At 37.1% G+C, this 21,737-nt stretch overlaps 3 protein-coding genes across 3 annotated transcripts; 1 reads left to right on the top strand and 2 right to left on the bottom strand.

The window, feature by feature from the left end:
• The first annotated feature begins 436 nt into the window (after positions 1-436).
• On the top strand, positions 437-3,564 carry LOC107507695 (olfactory receptor 1E3). Its single transcript, XM_036223728.1, is given in 3 exon segments — positions 437-2,033; positions 2,035-2,116; positions 2,119-3,564. Coding segments are annotated over 3 exon segments (957 nt in total). The 5' UTR covers positions 437-1,277; the 3' UTR covers positions 2,238-3,564.
• Positions 3,565-8,772: 5,208 nt separating this feature from the next.
• LOC107507692 (olfactory receptor 1D2-like) lies at positions 8,773-9,726 on the bottom strand. Its single transcript, XM_036223730.1, has one exon. The coding sequence runs from the start codon at positions 9,709-9,711 to the stop codon at positions 8,773-8,775; it is 939 nt and encodes a 312-aa protein (XP_036079623.1). The 5' UTR covers positions 9,712-9,726.
• Positions 9,727-20,459: 10,733 nt separating this feature from the next.
• LOC107507689 (olfactory receptor 1D2-like) lies at positions 20,460-21,508 on the bottom strand. The gene has a single exon (XM_016138868.2). It carries the CDS (start codon positions 21,482-21,484, stop codon positions 20,522-20,524), a length of 963 nt encoding a protein of 320 aa, XP_015994354.2. The 5' UTR covers positions 21,485-21,508; the 3' UTR covers positions 20,460-20,521.
• Between the last annotated feature and the right edge of the window lie 229 nt (positions 21,509-21,737).

Here is a 21,737-nt window from a genome sequence, read left to right as displayed (position 1 = left end):
CGTTGTTGTCTGGGTATATTAGTGTTAATCCATATGACAGGGTAGCTTGAGATGTGGTAGTATTCTGACCTGGAGAGGGAAATTCTGGCCAGTCTGCAATGCAGTATCAGGAAATCGATACAAAGGGTTTAGAGAAGGAAGATCTTGATTTGGAAAGGTCAGTGTCAATGGATGTTTCAACCGCCAATGTTTTTGGTGCCTGTTCAAACAATTCAGTAGTCCCTTAGATGATTTTTTTCTTTTTCTTTCTTTCTTTCTTTCTTTCTTTCTTTCTTTCTTTCTTTCTTTCTTTCTTTCTTTCTTTCTCTCTCTCTCTCTCTCTCTCTCTCTCTCTCTCTCTCTCTCTCTCTCCTCCCACCCTCCCTCCCTCCCTTCTTCAGAAAATGAGGTAAAACTTTTTTTTACTCTTAAAAAAAGGTTTGAGTTATAAAAAGAATGATTCTGTATAATGTCAGTGGGTTGGAAGGAAGGAAAAGTAGATGTATGGAGAGCAGAGCTGTTGTAATTGTTCAGGTGAAGAAAAGTAAGTGAGCTGAATGGTGGCTGTGGGATGTAAGGAAGGGCATATATGAGAAGTGTTCAGAAAGTGAGACTGGTAACATGCAGTAAATGAATGAGAGGAGTGAAGAGAGGGAGGAGTCAAGGATGACTCTCAGGTCTGGCTTGAGTATTTTGTAGGTGGTACTGCCAATTGCTGAGCTAGTGAATACTGGCAGTAAAGCGTATATGGCACAAACTAAATATCTGAAAGATTAGTTTTGAGTGACAGTGAGATATGTAGGTGAGATGGTCATCAGGGAGCTTAACACCCAGGTGTGTAGCCCAGAGGAGAGGCGTGGGCTGAATAAGTCCATTTGGGATTCACTGTCATTTTGGGGGAAAGTATAGAAGGACAAGACTACCAGTATTCAGATGATGACTGGGCAGGAGGAGCTCTCTTAAGGATTGTGCAGAGGCATTGCAAGGGAGGCAAGAAAAAACAGGAAGGTGAGGTATCACCAAGGCCAATAGATAGGAGAGTGTTATGAAGGAAGAAGTTAAATGTGGTATGTTATTGGATTTAGAGACATGGATGCCATTGGTGACTTTTATGGGGTAGTTTTTAATGGAGTGATGGGGTAGATTCAATACAGCCACCTGCCATCTGGGCCTAAATTCTCACTCACCCACCATTTGACAATAGACCACATGCAATAGGCATATTTATTTCTTATATGTAGATTTTAAGGTCTGTTATTTTCTTCATAAATATAAGAGTCACAGAATAACAAAGAGGAATGAAACCATTGGCACAGAATTCCTCTTCCTGGGCCTTCCCATTGAGGCAGAACAATGGAACCCGGTCTGTGCCTGTGCCTGGCCATGTATGTCACCGTCATTCTAGGGAACCTCCTCATTATTTGTTTCTCAGCAATTTGTCCTTCTCTGACCTCTGCTTCCCCTCTGTCCCAATGCCCAAGCTGCTGCAGAACATGCAGAGCCAAGTCCTATCCATCCCCTACGCAGTCTGCCTGGCCCAGATATATTTTCACTTGCTTTTTGGAGTTCGTGAGATCTTTCTCCTTGTGACCATGGCCTATGACCACCATGTGGCCATCTGACTCCCCCTGCACTACACCACCATCATGAGCTCCAAACTCTGTCTCATTCTGCTGGTGCTGTCCGGGGTGCTGACCACTGCCTGTACCATGCTATACACTCTGCTCATGGCTAGGCTGTTCGGTGCTGACTTTGTAATTCCTCACATTTTCTGCGACACACCTGCTTTGTTAAAGTTAACCTGCTCTGACACTTGAGTCATTGGGTTGGTGATATTTTTCATGGGAGGGCTCATTCTCATCATTCCTTTCCTGCTCATCATCAGGTCCTGTGCACAAATTATCTTTTCTGCCCTCATAGTCCCTTCTGTTGGGGATATCCTCAAGGCCTTCTCCACCTGTGGTTCCCACCTCTCTGTGGTGTCACTGTTCTATGGGACAATTATTGGTCTATACTCGAGCCCCTCAACTAATAATTCTACTGTTAAGGAGACTGACTGTCATGGCTGTGATGTACGCTGTGGTGACGCCCATGCCGCACACCTTCATCTGCAGCCCAAAGAACAGAGACATGCAGGGGGTCCTGGGAAGTCTTTGGAAAAAGAAAATATCTTTCTCTCTAAAGTGGTAACAATTGGGCTTTTTATATTATTTAGTTTAGTGGGTATAGTAATGTTGATAAAGGAATTTTACACTTAGTGCCTTTTTTTCAATTTTAAAGCCATTAAACTTTTTGTTCAAACAAACCCCGTGCTAAAGGCTAATATGAAAATGTGATGACCCTAGCGCTGTGTTTGAGGTGAAGTTGGAAGGAAACTAGTCTGCTCTGCATCCTCTCTCCAGGTGGGATTAAAGTTTGAAATTAAGATTTATATGCCTTTAGGCAAAACATCTATTATTCATATCAATTCAGGAATTATCTTCTTAAAATATTGCTATAATTATTGCTTTCTTCCTGCTCAAGAATCCTCAATGATGCTTTCAAGTGGAGAAGGAAAAAAAAAATCCAACCTTTTCTAACTCACAGAGCACAGAGACTTCTGGAGTTCTCTACTTCTTCACCTTACCCTTTGCTGTGAATAGAAGCATCTTTTACTACCCTCTCTGCATCCATATGCTGACATTATTCTATCCTATAATTTTTTATTTTTATTTTTTGGCCCAGACTCAAACAATTTTCTTTAAAAGAGATAATAAATAGCAAACACTTGTTGGCTACTTTTGTATGTGTCAGATACTTTTCCAATCTGTTAACCTACACATCTATGATATTAGCCCTGTTGTTATTCCTATTTAATAGGTGAGTGAAAGAAAGGTTAATTTGCTGTCTAACATCAGATAAGAAGTTAAGTTTGTGTTTTAGATTTGAACCCAGGCGGTTCGGCTTCACAGCCTAAGATCCTTACAACTACACTACGCTTGAGACTATAGAATCTTACTCCCCTCCATTATAATGGTGCATTCTGTTCCACTTTGATTACTTGTAAGCCATTCTAATTTCTTTCATATCTTCTCTTTGTTTCTCATTGTGGTCTTAAATTATGATTTTCTTCATATACAATCAGAAAGTATAGAACAGGATTGTGCAGCTATATTTTCAGGAGGTCAAGCAGGTAATGTCGATGAGTATAAAGTATGCCCCATTTAAGAAAAATTAACTGTAGAAATTAGATCAAAGACATTTTATTTCATTAATATATGGATTATGCCTCTATCATAATTCAAAAATACATGCTTCTGGAGATGATATTTTAACTTGGAATAAATTCAAATAGAAAATGTAACTATTTAATTATTAAGTTTATTTTTGTATTTTGTTATTCCTTTGATTTAGAAGTAAAAGCCTGGCACTTTTTTTTTTTTTTTGACAAGATGTCAGTACGAAGACCTTTGGTTTTTCTTGAATGGTATAATAGAGAATTCAGGCTTGAATCCAGTAACTAGGAGTGATATTTAGATATTTAAAATTTAATACTAGAAAAGAGCTGTTTACAAATGCATGTACTTTTAATATGGATCAAATCTTTGCACAAACATTTTTATATTTATTGTTATTTTTCTAAAGATAAATGTAGAATTCTGCTATTCCAATGTTATCATAATATTTTTCAATATTATATTGCACTGTATTTCATTAACTTCAATTTTTGGCTTTTCATTTACACTGTCAAAATTGAAAAAGGTGAATTACGGTGTTAATATAAATATAATATTTTATTCCATATAATTTGATATAGATGAATCTTTTTGAAGAAGTCATCCTTCAACTTCATAATCTTATATATGGGGATAAGATATTACTTTCCTTTCTGTAAATGTATTTTGGCCATGGTAAGTGTTTGCATTATTCTTTGGTAAATTAAGTGTTTGCATTATTCTTTTGGTAAATTAATTTTTCAAAGGCAAAGTTTTTTTTTTTAAAGGAGTCGGTTAATTAAATGATATATTTGTGACTGCAGAGATATATTCACAGTGTTAACATGATTTGCAGTGTCAAAACAAAGGCCACATATTTAATCAAATCTTTACAAGTGGTGAGTTTTTAAAATTTTTGCATGACATGAGTAACTTATTTTCTTTAAACATATTTAAAGCCTTTTTTGGAAATATTTTTGCCTAACTTCTGTGGAGTAGTGAAAGCCCCATCTGATGAGTCCAAGTGATCACACAGAGCATTGTTTGGCTGGTTCAATTCTTTGGAGTGTATTTGGTTCATAATATTAATCACTACTTTATGATGATTACTGTATATCAATAGGATGATATTAATATTGCAATAAATAATTTATTACATATTATAATAAATGAAATTACATGCAATGTTCATGCAAAATATTGCCACTTCCAATTTAATTTTTTAAAACAAATTTGACATTACTACTCCTGGAATGTAGTTTGTAGTCAGGCTTAATGATTTTGACTACCTAACATTAAAAATGTTCAATTTTTTCCCCAGGAGAAATATAATTAATACCTTGCAATTGTGCCTGTGAGGAGAATCTTATCCAAAATTTCTTTGGAAGGATTAAAATTTGCATGAACATTGCAAACAAATCAGGTGAATTGAATGGTATAATTTATGTAAGCATTCTCGTGTTGCAACCAACAGATGTGTGAATACTGGTTTCTGTTTTAAGCACATGATTTTTGCTCAACCCCAAAGACCTTTATGTACATACTCAAATTCTCCAAAAAATTTGTTGCCCAGTTAATTATTTCACTTAGTACAACAACATATCACAATATCATTGTTCAGTTTATAATCATTGAAAAATAAACTATAAAATTTTCAGTCTTATTTTCTGTTCGTTAAATTTTTCACCTCATAACTTTTCTCTATACTGGTCATCATAAGATTTGTTTAATATAAGTTTTGACACAAATGAACTTTGCTTGCATATTAAACATATTGAAATACTGTATACTTCCAGAAAGAAACATTTTTTCCCACTTTTTCCAGACAAACATAACTGTTTAATTTTTCCATTTTTTGATATCTATATGAATCCATTAAATATTACCGTCTTCTGAGAAAAAAGTATCAAAAGGGCAATGATAAGTGCATCTTTTCTTCTGACTGAGAAATGTTCCATTGTGTATATGTACCACATCTTCTTTATCCAATCGTCTATCAAAAGGCATTTCAGTTGTTTCCATGTCTTGGACACTGAATAATGCTGCAGTGGACATCAGGGTGCGTATATTTTTATAGATAAATATTTTCAATTTTTTTTTTTTTGTAAATACCCAAGTAGAGGGATTGCTGGGTCATATGGTAATTCTATTCTTAATTTTTTGAAGAAATCCAATACTGTTTTCCATGGTGGCTATACCAATTTACATTGCCACCAGCAGAGTGTGAGGGTTTCTTTTCCCCCACATCCTCTCCAACATTTGTTATTACCTGCCTTGTTCATGATAGCCATTCTAACAGGTGTGAGGTAGTGGGGAAACACACTGTGGTTTTGATTTGCATTTTCCTAATAGCTGGTAAAGTTGAACATATTTTCGTATGTTGGCCATTTGTATGTCTTCTTAGGAGGAGTGTCCGTTCAGGTCCATTTTTTAATAAGATTGTTTTTGTTGTTGAGTTGTATAAGTTCTTTGTATATTTTGGATATTAGCCCATATTGGTGGCATTGGTTGCAACTTTCCTCTCGTATTCAGTCGATTGCTTCTTTGTATCTAAAAATTTCTTGCCCTATCCAAGGTCATCTAAGTCTTTTCATATGTTATCATCTAGGTGTTTTATAGTTTTGAATCTTACATTTAGGTCTGCAAGGCATTTGAATTAATTTTTATGAATAATGTGAAGTCTGGGTCTAAATTCGTTTTTTTTTTTTTTTGCATGTGGATGTCCAATTGTTCCAGCTCCATTTGTTGCAAAGAATATCTTCACTGTATTACCTTTGCTCCTTTGTTACAGATCAGTTGACTCTATTTATGTGGGTCTATTTCTGGGCTCAGTGTTCCATTAAATTAATGTTTTTGTCTATTCTTTCTTCAATACCACAGTTTGATTAATGTAGCTTTACAGTAAGTCTTGAAGTTGCATAGTGTCAGTCAACTTTTTCTGTTAAGTTGTTATGTTGACTCTTCTGAGTCTTTTACCTCTCTCTGTAAACATTAGAATCTGTTTCCTGATATCCATAAAATAACTTGTTGGGATTTTGATGGGATTGCATTGCATTTGTAGATCAAATTGGAAAGAACTGACATCATGACAATATTGAACCTTTTTATTAACATGGCTGTGATACTGCAATTTATAGCAAATATATTTTAGCCATTCCTCCCATTCTGGCAAAGAGTTCCTAAGACCTTTGGAATTTCCCAAGTGATAGAAGTGTAATGGTGTTTGATATTCATTACAAACTCCTTTCAACAACTGTGAGCCTTTTCTTAAACAGTAAGGCATATTTGTATTTACACTGTGTGTTCACCTCCATAGTTAATTTCTTTCTGTCACCGCATATTTGACCCACTTTACACCATCTACCTCTCTGCTCCTTTACCACCTCTCACCCTCTGGTAACCAAAAGTCTATAGTCCATGTCCATGAGTCTGTTTGTTTGCCTGCTCATTCGTTGCTTTTAGGTTTCTATCCCACATATAAATGATAATATGGGATTTCCTACTTTACCTGTCCAGGTTATTTCACTTAGCATGATTATCTCGAAGTCCATCCATGTTGTAGCAAATGGCAGTATTTCATCTCTTCTTATGGCTGATTAATATTCCATTGTATATATGTACCACAGCTTTTTTATCTAATCATCTATTGTAGGACACTTAGGTTGCTTCCATGTCCTGGCCATCGTGAATAATGCCTCTATGAACATTGGTGTGCAAATATCTTTTCAGATATGAGTTTTCAAATCTTTGGGGTAGATACCCAGTAGAGGGATTGCTGGATCATATGGTAGATCAATTCTGAGTTTTTTTGAGGACCCTCTATACTGTTTTCCATAGTGGATGTACCAATTTGCAGTCCCACCAGCAGTGTGTGAGGGTTCTTTGTTCTCGGCATCCTCTCCAATATTTGTTATTACTTGTCCTGTCGATTGTAGTTATTCTAACAGGCGTGAGATGGTATCTCATTGTGGTTTTGATTTGCATTTTCCCTAATAGCTAGTGATGTTGAGCATCTTTTCAAATATTTGTTGGTCACTTGTATGTCCTTTAGGAAGAAGTGTCTGTTCAGGTCCTCACCCATTTTTTTGATTCAACCACACCTGAATTTACGTTCATGAGGGTACTTTTGGAAAGTGCTTAAGGTTATGGCTCATAACCAGGGGAACCAACCATACTACTGAAGGATTAGAACTTTCAGCCTGCCCCCAGCCTCTGGAGAGGGGCAAGAGATCGAAAGTTGAGTCAATAACCAATGGCCAATTATTTAATCAATCATACTATGTAATGAAGTCTACATAAACCTCCAAAAGGATGAGGGTCAGAGAGCTTCCAGGTTGGTGACATGTGGAGACAGGCAGAGTGGCATACCCAGAGAGGGCATGGAAGCTCCATGCCCTTTCTCACGTACCTTGCTCTATGCATCTTTTCCATCTGGGTATTCTATCTTTTTATAATAAACCGGTACTATAGTAGGTAAAATGCTTCTCTGAATTTTGTGAGCTGCTCTAGCAAAGTAATCGAACCCATGAAGGAGATTGTTGGAACCTCTGATCTATAGCTAGTCAGTCAGAAACAAATGACAACCTGGACTTGCAATTGGTGTCAGAAGTGTGTACACGGGTGCAGTCTTATAGGAGCTGAATCTTAACCTGTGGAACATGATGCTATCACCCAGCAATTAGTGTCAGGAATGAGTTGAATTGTAGGACACCCACTGATGCTGGAGAATTGTTTTGTGGTATGGAAAAGAAACCACACATCAGAATTGGTGTCAGAATCAGAACTGAAGTAGAGATTGAGTTTCACAATTACTTCCTCCTCTTCTACGGCCTCTGCCACCATTCCTGTTCATAAGTGTGTGTTGATATGCTTGAGAATTTTGTTTAGAAGAAATGAAGAAGCGATGGAAGATGAGGAGCCACAAAAGTAAAGGAAAGGATGGACTTCCCAAAGGTAAAATATGGCTTCTCCAAGAGAAAGAAATGCAGAGAAAGGCAAAAAGATAATATTGCTTTGAGGATCCAAGAACAAAAGTCTTCCCAGAGCAAGAGAAATGACTCTCTTGCCATTTCTGTCTAAATGTCAGGGCCTATGATCACAGGGACTGTGGGTCAGATTGAAGCAGTGGGAACCGTGCCCAGCTGAGCATTAGGAAAAGAGCGGGTTCACCCTGGGCATCTGCGCTGGGGGTGGTGCAAGTTATCTTTTATAAACAGGTTGCAGGCAGCAAGCCCTTTAGAGAAGTTAAGAAGAATATGAGTTGATGTGTGCTAAGAACCTGAGAGACCCTACTAGACAATAACTGGATATATCTGGATAAGGCTGGGCCCGAGGTCCTGTGTCAGGCAAGTCGAAGCATTTGATCCTGCAAACTTCTAGTATTAGTGTTAGTGTGACCTTATTTATTGCCATGGCTTGTGAGGTCTGGGGGCCGTTAGGTTACACAAACATGTCTTTTCTTCATCACAGTTATATGAGCTCATTCTAAGCTGGAGCTATGTCCTAATCACTCCTGTGTCCCCCATAGGATAATGCTTCACACATGGTATAGGAAATTCCTGGTCTTCACTTTAATGCCCTTTCTAAAATTACCCTCATGTCAACCTCTCTGGGAAGCCTTTCCTAGGAAGAGTTTTCCCAGAGCCCCATGCATGTCCTTGTTCCTCAGGCTGTAGATGAAAGGGTTCATCATGGGGGTGACCACAGCATACATCACTGTGGCTACAGAGTCCTTCATGGAGTAGGTATGGAGGGGCTTCAGATATACCATACAAAGAGTGCCATAGAAGAGGAAGACCACAGCCAAATGAGAGGCACAGGTGGAGAAGGCTTTGTACTTGCTAGAGGCTGATTGTATTTGGAGGATGGCTTTGACAATCCAGACATAGGACATGATCATGAACCCACAGGGGATGAGGAAGATGAAGGATCCTGTGGCCATCAGGACCACATGATTAACTTCAGTGTTGGAACATGCGAGCCTCAGCAGGACATTCATCTCACAGAAGATGTAGTGGATCTTTCGGGACTTACAGAAGGTCACCTTGGTCATGAGGAGGGTGTGGATGAGGCCATAGAGGACAGAGAGCACCCAACACAAGATGAGGAACAATATACAGAGTCTAGGGCTCATGGCTGTGGCATAGTGGAGGGGGTGGCAGATGGCCACATAGCGATCATATGCCATCGTGGCCAGGATAAGGTTGTCCAGGGCCACCAAGGAGACCAGGAAGTAGAGTTGTGTCAGACATCCCACGTAAGAGATGGCTTTGTTCTGGGACTGAAGGTTCACCAGCATCTTGGGGATTGTGTTGGTGACAAAGAAGAGGTCAGTGAAGGAGAGGTTGGCCAGGAAGAAGTACATGGGAGTATGCAGGTGGGAATCAAAGCCAATGGCCAGGATGATGAGTGCATTTCCTACCACCGTGACCAGGTACATGGACAGGAACATCCAAAACAGGACCCGCTGGTCTTCAGGATTTTCTGAGAGCCCCAGGAGCAGGAACTCGGAGACCCCACTCTGGTTGCCTCCTTCCATTTTCTCAACTTTCTGCAACACCAGGACCCACAGATGTTTACTAAATGCCCTCAAATGAATAAGGACATTCAGATAAACAAAATCAACTGTTTTCTTAGCATTAAAAATATCTTTGGTTAAATTTTATATATGTGTACTTTGCATAAGGAACAATGTAATAACAGACACAGAAACATCACATGGAAAATCTTTATGCAACTTAGTCATTCCAGCCACATCTAATTTTGCATACTTAATATTATAGGAATAACATCGATGTCTTATTTTAAATAATATCATTTTACAATTCTGTTGGAAGTGCTTAAAGATTAGTATGTTATATTATGAGATTGTAATATATGCAGTGATATTTAAAACAGATGCATGCAGTACAAGAAATTGATGTTATACAATTGAAGAAAGGGGAGAAGTAAAAATATAGCTGAAAGGTAATGAAAAAATGATCATTATTTGCTGATCAGATGATTTAGCTGGGAAACCAAAAACGATCAGCTGAAATACCATTAGCTATAAAGAGGAATTTCAGAACACCTGAAATCAGGTTCGAGTTCTGATGCTTTCTAGCTGTGAAACCTGAGGCAAGATACCTGAGTTCTTTAATACTCTATTTCTTCATGTGAAAATGGGTTGGAGTGAGAATCAAATGAAGCAATAAAATGCTTAACACAATGAGCTGGATTTCAGTGAGTACTCAAGAAATATTATTATTGTTATTATTTATTATTATTATTATTTTATTCCTATAATATTGAATAATAATAAAAAATATAATGTGAAAACAATCCTATCTACATTATCCACAAGCCAATCTGTGTATTAAGATATTAACAAGAATCAGGCAGGGTCTTCAAATTCTCCAGAGAGGCATACAATCTTAATAAATGGATAGACATGCCACGATTCCAGAAAGAAAGATAAACAATTGCAAAGGTACATATTCTACCAAATTAATCTAAAATTGAACCTACTTGAAGTTAAAATTCGAACACAGTTCTTAAGGAAGAAAGCTAGCTTATCTAAATTTAATCTAAAAATAAGTAAAAAATAAGCCAGGAGAACAGGGGGAGTCCTCCTCTGCCAAATATAAGAACTCTGAAACAGTGCGGTAGTGGTGCTGCAATGAACAGATCAATAGAATTGGATGGAAGCTTCAGATACAGACCAAATAACATGCAAGATTTAGATGATTATTATGGTAGTACTCTTTTTTGGAGATACATTTTGCATTATTCAATAAATGGCATTGAGACAATTGTTTATTTGGAGAAAAATGTGAGGTTAGTATCTTATTTCTTACCAAACACATTTTAAGCATACCAATAACATAATGTGCCTTTCCATTTGAAAACATAATATATAAGGGATAAAGAAATTTTAAATTCCCCAAATAAAAAAGTAAATAGATGGACATACTAATAAGTTACATTAAATTTAATTATGTGGAGAAAAGTTACAAATGCTCACATTTTGATGTTTTTATTATTTGCGATGTGAAGGATAGGAAAAGCCAGTCTATGCGGCCTTGATCAAAGAGCATTGCAGATAGAGAGGTGCATGTGCAAAAGATTCGGTTGGGCCTTTGTTGTATGTAAGGAATTAAATATGGGTCAGGATGCCTGAATAAAGGGGTAGAGTGGTGAGATACGGGATTGTGTAGGTAAGCGAGGGTCAGGTCATGTAGAGCTTTTGTTAAGATTTAAAAATTTAGCATTCCAAGTGCAGTAATGAGCCTTAAAAAGTTTAAGCATATGAGAGTATATATAGTTAGCAATTATCCTTCTATTTATATTTTATAATAGTATTATAATAATTAGCTCTGGCTTTTTATTTTTAACCAAATGCTTTTTCACTGCTTATTACATTAATAGTTTTAGTAATATTAAACCACAATTACATTCCCAGCATAAAACACTGAATTTGATTTGCAATTGTTTTACTTAGATTTTTGTAGTTATATTTATAAATGGGGTTTATCTATAGTTTCTTTTTATGTGCCATCTTTATTCTTTGATATGATTTTTTTTGCATTAGAGTTCATCTGAAAGTTATATTCACTTATATCACAATTTCTGCTGTTTAGAATTTGTTGAAATTTCTTCAATAATTTAAGATATAAATTTTTATAAGAATCCCATGAAATTAATTTTCTCAAAATAGCTTTTAATATATTGCAATATTGATTATAAGCAAAATTTCAATGTGCATGATTCAAGTAATGCAAAAAATTTAAATTGAAAGAAAGTACACATTATCCCAAGTTCTGCCATGTAACCACTGTCAACATTTTGGTGAAAATATTTTCAGATTTTTTTTCAGTCATCTTTATCCACTCAACAACGTGATGGACAACTTTTTCCAAGTCAACATTGTCATATATTACTAATTTTTTAATAACCTTATATTTCTGCCTGCATGATTTTTTCTATAATCTTAAAATTAAAAATTTACCAAGTTCTTTTCAGTGATATTTCTCCTTCATTGATTTATCTGACTTCGAATGCCTTTTCCAACCTAAAAATCTAAAAATTATATCTCCTCTCACTTTCTATTACATTTCACTTTCATTCTTTATTTCTGTTACATTTCTTGGAATTTATACCATAATAACATAAGATATAAATTAGCATTTTATTTTGGTGACACTTTGTCATCTCCCCTAAAAAAAACCAAACCTGCAGTAAATCCAGTCTTGTCTCTTTGAAAATGAATAGACTAAAATTGTGTTTTGAACAGCCTTGACAGCCTAAAAGAAGGATATCATTTCTAATATTCAGGTGACTAATTCTTTTATGCAAAAGACTTTCTTTATGAAAAAAGAAAACAAAAAAATAAATTAATGATATCAATGGCAGGAGGATATTGTTATAGGAATAAAGAATGGTAACAACTACATTCCTACCAATAAGTACCCCAAATGGAAAAGAATTAAGTGTTCCAACTAAAAGATAGAGTAGATGAATGGAAAAGAAAACAAGAGCCCCTACATGTTGCCTATAAGAGACTTATTTCACATTAAAAGAACACACAGACTAAGAGGAAGGGGGTGGAAAGGGTTATTGCTATGATGGACCTAGAAGGTATTGAAGTCAGACACAGAAAGATAAACACTATATGATTTCACTTATATGCAGAATCCAAGGAACAAAAAGAACAAACTAATCAAAGTCTCACAAATATTGTGGACAATTTGGCGATGGGCAGAGGGGCGGGGGGTTTAGGTGGCTGGGAGAATTGGGGGTGAAGTGTTAAAGAAGTACAAATTAGTAGCTGATGGCTGTTCTTGCGGTGAGGAGCATGGGATAGGGAATGCAATTAGCATTAATACATTGGCTAAATGGAGGGTAACGGAAGGGAGGAAGCAATTGGGGGGATCGTTTTACAAACTATAGCAGTCTAACCAATGTACTGTATACTTGAAATTAATTAAAATAAGTTTTTTAAAAAAGTGCTCCACTATCAGGAAATTTTGCTTTTGGGTGAAAAATAAGATCATGACATTTAAAGATATAATGAAGTAGGTGATTGACTTTTGGCATTATAGTCTGAGGAGCTTCATGGACCCACACTCCAATGAACCTGGTGAAAATATAAAAAAATAAGGATTTAAAACCTGTGGAAAAGATCCTAAGACAAACAACAAGTGAAGAAACGTTTATTCAAAAACATCTGAAATTTAGTAAAAAATGTTGAAAGTAAAAGGATGGGGAAATATATATCATGCAAACAGCATGTACTTAAAAACTAGAGCGACTAACTTTAGTCTTTAAATATAAAAAAAGATTTTAGAGATTAACATAGGCTTTAATTAAACATTTTAAAATGTTACTAAAGATAAAGGGACATATTATGATAACAGGTAAATATGTTCTGGGAGACTGTGAGAGCCTTGGGAGCAGGGACAATGCAGTTTTCATTTCTGTATCCACAGGATCTCTCACAGAGCCAGGCACAGCATAGGGCTCAAAGAGAGAGACTTGGGAAATGAATCTTGTTTATAAGGAGCAAACTAATTCTACACTGGGTAGTAATCCTAAAGAGTGCCCTAGGAGCAAGAGTAAACCATAATTAAAGAAGACGTCACACGCATGCTGCAGCCTGGCTTTGAGTCACCAGAGAAGTGGAAAAAACTTAAGCACTTAATTTGGATTAAGGTGATCCCAGATTGCTAGTAACCCTGAATACTAAGTAAAAGCAATTGAAAAAAAAATCACAATTAGAGTGAAATAATGTCATCTTAGACTTCCAGTTATTTCTGTTAATAATTTTTTAAACATAATATTTAGCACAAACCCAAAGAGAAGCAGACACACCAAGAAATAGGATGCCGAAAACAAGAATCAACAGACGAAAGCATAAAGGGACTCCAGATAATCTAATAACCAGACATAGATTGTTTTGTTTTTGGATATAGAGCCAAGCCTGAAAATTTTGATGGGAATTTTTGCAAACTGAACCAGCAGTCAGATAAAAAACACATTACCAGGCCTGCAGAAGTCATCTTGTGTTTTCTTCTAGACACTTTATGCAGGAGCATTACCTACCCTGACTCCTAACAGCATAAATTAATTTTACCCATTTTTGTTCCTATTTAAATGGAGATTTACCTTTTATATTCTTGTCTGCTTCTTTCACTATTTGTATGTGAAGTTCATCTATATTGTTGTATGTGCTTGTAGATTGTTCATTTCCATTGCTGCATAGTGTTCCATTGTGTGAATATACCATTAAAAATCCGGTTTACCATTGATGGACATGTCTCGTTTCTCTTTTTTGGCTTCTATGAATAGTGCAGCTGCATATTCCTCTTGGGAATTCGTGGATGATAGGGATGGTCAATGTCTAGTTTTAGTAGATAGCGCTAAACAATTTTCCATAATACTTTTTTAATGTATACACATACATAAATAATTATACATAATTCTTTCCATAAAAGAGGTACATATTTACCCAACCTCTAGCATCATATAAGAATTTCAGTTGCTCCACATTCTTACCACGATTTGGTATTTTTCCATACTTTTCATTTGAGCTTTTTATTGGGTATGCAGTAATATTTTATTGTGGTTTTAATTTTAATTTCTACGATGACTAATGAACTAACCATCTCCATAAGTATATCCTCTTGTGTAAGATATCATTAAATTTTTTGCCCATTTTTTTTCTATTGGATTGCCTGTCTTTTTCATGTTGATTTATAAGAGTACTTTGGGTATTCTGGTTATGAGCCCTATGTCAGATGTATATAGAAATATCTTCTCCAAGTTTGTGCATTGGCTTTCATTCAGTTAATAGTATTATTGAGAAACAGAAGATTTTAATTTTAATAGAATCTAATTTATTTATTTTAATTTTGAAATTAGTGCTTTTAAAAATCTTGTTTAATAATTTTCGCTAAATCTTTACCAATGTTCTGTATTTTCCTCTAAAGGATATATTGTTTTACATTTAGATCTGCTATAAATCGAGAATTGATTTTTGTGTCCATTGAGGGAGACATCAAGATACATTTTTCTCCACAAATGGAGCTGTATAACTGATCTAATTCCATTCATTGAAGAGACCATCCTTTCCCTGCCCCTTGTTGTATAAATCTTTCCATTAGTCAGGTGACTGTACATATGTGAATCTGTTTCTGGACCCTGTTCTATTTGCCAATTTGTCTATCCTTGCATCAATACTCCACTCATTAATTACTGTATCTTCTGATAGGATTGATATAAGGTTTAAATTCTCTGCTCTCTTCTACAGTACCTCTCTCTTTGCTATTCTTGGTTCTGAATATAAATTTTAGAGTAAGTTTGCCAATTTTTTCAAAAAGATATTTTTACAGTATTGAAACTAGATTAATTTGGGGGAGAATGGGCATCTTTGCAATATTGAGTCTTCTAACTTACGAATTTTGTATGTTTCTCCATTTTTCTTTGATTCATTTCAATAATGTTGTGTAGTCTTTAATAGAGTACTTCCACATCATTTGCTAGATTTATTACATATTTGATGCTTTTAAAATGCTATGGTAATTGGTGACATTTTAAAGATTTTTTTCCTACTTGTTTACTACTCATAAATAGAAATACAAAAGATTTTTGCATATTGATCTTGTATCTGATGATCTTGCTAGGCACACCAGTATTTCCATAGGTTTGTAGATTCCATTGTATTTTTTATGTTTACATGCAGATTTGTGAATCTGTCATTTTTTTCTTCCTTTCCAATCCTTATGCCTTTTATTTCTTGTTTTATAGCACTAACTAGGCCTTTCAGTATAATGTTGAAGAAAGGTGGTAATAAATGGCTCTTGCTTCTTCATTGATTTCAAAGAGAGCTGTAAATATTTCACAGTTCTGTATGTTTGCTTTGAATCGGGTCAACAGACTATACTTTGTGAGTAAAATCTACCTGCCATTTGGTTTCATAAATAAATTTTATTGGAACACAGCCTGGTTCCACTCATTTACATATTATCTATGACTGCTTTAATCCTACAATGACAGAATTGTGCTGTTATTTATTTATTTATTTATTTGCATATGAACTTTTTACATTATGTTAAAATACATATAACATTTACCACCTTAACTATTTTTAAGTTTACATTTTAGTGGTATAAATATATTCACATTGTTTTACAGCCATCGTTACCATCCTTTCTTATAACTCTTTTCCTTTTGTAAATCTGATACTCTGTACCTATTAATTTTCCCCTCCCCCAAGCCCCTGGCAATCATCATACTTTCTGTCTTTATGATTTTAAGTATTTTAAATACCTTAGGTTCACACACAGTATTTGTTTTTTTGTGACTGACTTATTTAAGTTGGCGTAATGTCTTCAAGATTTATCCATATTGCAGTATATTGCAGAATTTACTTCTTTATAAAGGCTATATAATATTCCATTTTGAGAATATACCACATTTTAATAATCTGTTTATTCATTTGACACTTGGGTTGCGTCTGTATTTTAGCTATTATGAATAATGCTATAAACATGGGTATACAAATCTTTCTTTGAGGTATTGCTTTCAATTATTTTGGGTATATACCCAGAAGTGGAATTGCTGTGTTGCATGGTAATTCCATTTTTAATTTTTTGAGGAATCTCCATACTGTTTTCCACAATGGCTATACCATTTAAATTCCCACCAACAGTGCACAGAGTTCCAATTACTCCGATCTTTACAAAACTTGTTTTCTGTTTTGTTTTTTTTCCTGATAACAACCGTCTTAATCAGTTGGTATGGAGGAGTGACTTACTGGAGTTTTGATCTGCATCTCCCTAATTATTGGTGATTTTGAGCATATTTTCATGTGCTTATTGGCCATTCGTGTGTCTTTTTTGAAGATTAGACATGTTGATTAGACATCTGTATAATTTATAAAGACCCCGATAAATCTCGTACTCAACTGACACCATTCATAGTTATTACAATATTATTGACTATATTCCTCATGCTATACTTTATATCCCCATGACAATTTGTGACTACCAGTTTGTATTTTTTTCTCTTCCCCTTTTTCATCCTTCCTTGCAACCCTCCTCCCATCTGGCAATCACCAAATGTTCTTGTCATTATCTATGAGTTTGTTTCTGTTTTGTTTGTTCATTTATTTTGTTCTATAGAGTCCACATGTGAGTGAAATCTTATGACATTTGTCTCTCTTTGTCTGACTTCACTCAGTATGATATCCTCTAGGTCCCTCTATTTTGTTGCAGATGGCAAGATTTTATTCTTTTTTTTCTTTTTCTTTTTTTATGGTATGAGCTAAGATATAATTTATGTGGAAAACCACCAGAAGATGTTTGGGTGGGCCTGTGGGTTGGGTGGAGCTGGGTCTCAGGGAGTCACCAGAGAATCACCATTAGCCAGGTTGATGGAGACTCAGATATGGTGGCCACCTGTGTCTGCACCTGGGAGGGCACAACAAAGATAGGATGGATTCTGCCAGCACTTTTGTCTGGGAGAAAACTGCCCTCCAGCTCTTTCCCTAAAGGCGGATAACCCGGTTTTTCTCTGTATGTCTGGTGCCTTTCAAGCTTCTTCCCCAGCACTGGAGCTCGGAGTGAGTGAATCTGTCAGCAGTAAGGCCATGTGTGGACTCCAACTGTCCTCTGTCTCACTCAGCCACAATCTCTGCTGATTCCCACAGAAGTGCTGGGGACTTCTCTTCCCAGCACGGAAAACCTCGGCCAGGACCCCTTGCTCGTCCCAGGGGAGCCAAGATATCCCTCCCAAGTTTTAACTGTGTGACACGACATTGGGACCAACCTGGTTCTCATCTCTGCCTCTCCCAGCAGTTTCAATGTGGCTTCTTCTGTATGTTTTTAGTTATAGGACTTCTGTTCAGCTAGATTTTGGGTGGTTCTTAATGACGATTGTTCTGTAGCTTAGTTGTAATTTTGATGTGGTTGAGAGGACGCGAGCACAGCATCTTCCCACTTGGCCATCTTGACCAGAAGTCTATCTCCATTTCTTTAGGGTTGGTAATGGAGTTTTACTTTGTTTCTTTATGGTGACATAGTTTGCTGATTCTTTGTGATCCTTGTAGCCTTTCGTTGTGTGTGTGCATTGAAGAAACAGCCACCACTTCTAGCCTTTTTCCTAGGCTGTGGCAGGAAAATCTCTTTAGTAATCTCCCTGGCAGGAGTTTCTTCACGAGTCAGTTAGCAATGTGTGAGTGGTTCTGATGCTGGCGTCCATGGGTGGGCAGGTCTGCTGTTGGTGTCACAGGTGAAGAGGTATGGTTCTGGGCAATGTGGGCAGGCAAGCACACTACTAGGGCTTGCAGACCAGGTGGTATCATGCTGGGGTCCATGAGCAGGTGGGCCTGTTGCCAGGGTATGCACGTGGGTAAGACTATTTCCAGGGGCCATAGGTTAGCAGGCTTGCTGCCAGGGACTGTGAATAAACCTACTGCCAGGGGTGCAGGCCATCTGTTGATTTATATGCTGGCTATTGAGCACCCTGGCCTCTTCTTTTTGTTGTTCTTATCTCCATCCAGGCAATCAGGACATGCCCATTACCTGTGTTTTCAGTGAGCTGTGAATCAAGCAGGCCTATCAGACAGTGTGCTGAAATCCTGGGAAAGTCTAAAGTTCATTCACTCACTTTCCCCCATGGAGGACCTCATGGACTGAAAGGAACTCTCTGCAGATCTGTACCATTTTGGGAAAGAAGTATGTGGGAAAGTGAAACTCTTCATCTCACTCTTTTCAATGCATCTTTACTTTTTTTAATCCTCCACTGGGGTACTATAAACTCTTATCTGAATCTTAAAGCTCTTATGAAGGCAACCTTGTGCATGGATAGATGTTAAATTGGTATTTCTGTGAGAGGACAATAATTGGAACCTCCTATGCTGCTCTTTGTTGAACTAACTCCTTTGGATATGGTTTGCAGTTATTTTTATCTGATATTAATATAGCTATATTAAGTTTTATTGCCTTCCTTCCTTCCTTCCTTCCTTCCTTCCTTCCTTCCTTCCTTCCTTCCTTCCTCAAAAAAGAAGTTTATTAGAGCAGGCATAATACCCCACAGAGACCTGGTCTTCCCTCCAAGTCAGAGACTTAAGTTTTCTTTTGATTAGTATTTTCCAAATATGCCTGTTTTTATTCTTTTACACTTAATTTTTTTGGTTTTTGTTTTGTGATTTTAGGGTGAGTCATTTGAATACATATATCTCTATTTTTACAAAATTAATCTATTAAATATTGCCTTTTAACTAATGAGTTAGGTCCATTTATAGTCATTATAATTTTGTCTATTTCCCTGAGTAGATTGTGAGCTCTTTAATCGTGTTTGGAATCCAGTTTGAAGTCCCTAACAGGTATTCAGTCATTCATCAATTCTTTTAATCAAGTGATATTTGACTTAATGAATATGAAATGAATTCAACTTTACCTGTCAAAGTCTAGGTCAGTGCTGATTTATCCGTAAAGGATGGCCCCTCACAACCCAGTGACTAATGTCGTCAGTTACTATTCATTTTATATCCATTGCATTCTTACAAGGCAGGTTGAAATTAAGTAGAGATTAGGTCCCACAGTTACCTCCTCCACATTACTGCCTCCATCACCACTCCTGCTTATGAATGTGTGTTGATATGCTTGAGAGTTTTATTTAGAAAATAAGATAGAGTTGTTGCATATAGAAGAGATGTGACATGAGGAACGACAGAATTAAAGGCCAAGGTGTACTTCCCGAGAATGACATCTGATTTCATGCAGAGAAAAGCAGTGCAGGAAAAAGCCAAGAGGCAGTTTTTCTAGGAGGTATAAGGTATAAAAACAAATCTAGAGAAAGGAGAGGACTCCTCAGGCCATCTCTGCCTTAGCAGCAAGCTCTGTGTTCTGAAGGACTCTGGATCATTTTGAAGCAATGGTAATTTTGCTGGTAGAGTTTCATATCAATGGTATGAATGGTGTTTTCTCCAAATGCCTTAAAGGCAGCAGGCTCTCGAGAGAAGGCCAGAAATCAGGAACATGAGTGACTGTGTGCTAGAAAACACAAGTGACCCTTGTAGGCCATAACTGGGTACACTTTTAAATGTTTATATGGTGGCATGGTGGAATTGCAGCTAGGTAAGTTGAAGGACCTTATTCTGCGAACTTCTGGTATTAGTGTTAGAGTGACCTTCTTCATTTCCAAGGCATTTGTATTTGGGGGACGCTGATACATACACATATTTTTTCTTCAGACAGATGTATAAGCTCTTTTGGAACTGGAGCTATGTCCTAGTCAATACTTCTGTGCACCCACATGGTAGAGGAAATTTCCAATGTCCATTCAGTGCCTACTTTTCAATATTACCCTCATGTCAACCCCTGAAAGCCTTTCCCCAGAAGTAGTTTTCCCAAAGCCCTATGCATATCCTTGTTCCTCAGGCTGTAGATGAAAGGGTTCATCATGGGGGTGACCACAGCATACATCACTGTGGCTACAGAGTCCTTCATGGAGTAGGTTTGGAGGGGCTTCAGATATATCATACAAAGGGCCCCATAGAAGAGGGAGACCACAGCCAAATGTGAGGCACAGGTAGAGAAGGCTTTGTACTTGCTAAAGGCTGATGGTATTCTAAGGATGGCTCTGACAATTCGGACATAGGACGTGATCATGAACCCACAGGGAGTGAGGAAGATAAAGCAGCCTGTGGCAATCAGCACCATGTGAATGATCTGGGTGTTGGAACAGGCCAGCCTCAGAAGGACATACATCTCACAGAAGATGTAGTGTATCTTCTGGGATCCACAGAAGGTCACCCTGGACATGAGGAGGGTGAGAGTGAGGCCATAGAGGATAGAGAGTGTCCAGCACACTGTCAGGAGCAACATACAGAGCCCAGGGCTCAAAGCTGCGATGTAGTGGAGGGGGCGGCAGATGGCCACGTAGCGGTCATATGCCATCATGGCCAGGATAAGGTTGTCCAGTGTCACCAAGGAGACGAGGAAGTATAGCTGTGTCAGACATCCCATGTAAGAGATGGCTTTGTTCTGGGACTGAAGGTTCACCAGCATCTTGGGGATTGTGTTGGTGACAAAGAAGAGGTCGGTGCAGGAGAGGTTGGCCAGGAAGAAGTACATGGGAGTGTGCAGGTGGGAATCAAAGCCAATGGCCAGGATGATGAGCACATTTCCCACCACCGTGACCAGGTACATGGACAGGAACATCCAAAATAGCATCCGCTGCTGCTCAGGATTCTCTGAGAGCCCCAGGAGCAGGAACTCGGAGACCCCACTCTGGTTGTCTCCATCCATTTTCTCAGTCATCTGTAGCATCAACACCAATAAGCATCTGCTAAGTGCCCTCGATTGAGTAAGGACATTCAGATAAACAAAATCAACTATTTTCTTAGCATTAAAAATATCTTAGACAAAACTTTATAATACTTTTTACACAACAAATGAAATAAAAACAGAAACAAAAACAGAACGTAGAAGATTTTTATGCACTTTAATCATTTCAGCAACTTCCAATTTGGCATACTGGATATATAGGACTTATGTGTATGTCACATTTTAAAATCTAGCA

This window comes from Rousettus aegyptiacus, unplaced genomic scaffold (assembly GCF_014176215.1).
Source record: "Rousettus aegyptiacus isolate mRouAeg1 unplaced genomic scaffold, mRouAeg1.p scaffold_m13_p_6, whole genome shotgun sequence".
Taxonomy (NCBI): domain Eukaryota; kingdom Metazoa; phylum Chordata; class Mammalia; order Chiroptera; family Pteropodidae; genus Rousettus; species Rousettus aegyptiacus.
The sequence above is the reverse complement of the archived record's forward strand: the minus strand, read 5'-3'. Positions and strand labels throughout refer to the sequence as shown.

Excerpts from the sequence above, each read along its gene's own strand:
- LOC107507692 (XM_036223730.1), bottom strand. The coding sequence starts at position 9,711 with ATGGAAGGAGGCAACCAGAGTGGGGTCTCCGAGTTCCTGCTCCTGGGG.
- LOC107507689 (XM_016138868.2), bottom strand. The coding sequence starts at position 21,484 with ATGCTACAGATGACTGAGAAAATGGATGGAGACAACCAGAGTGGGGTC.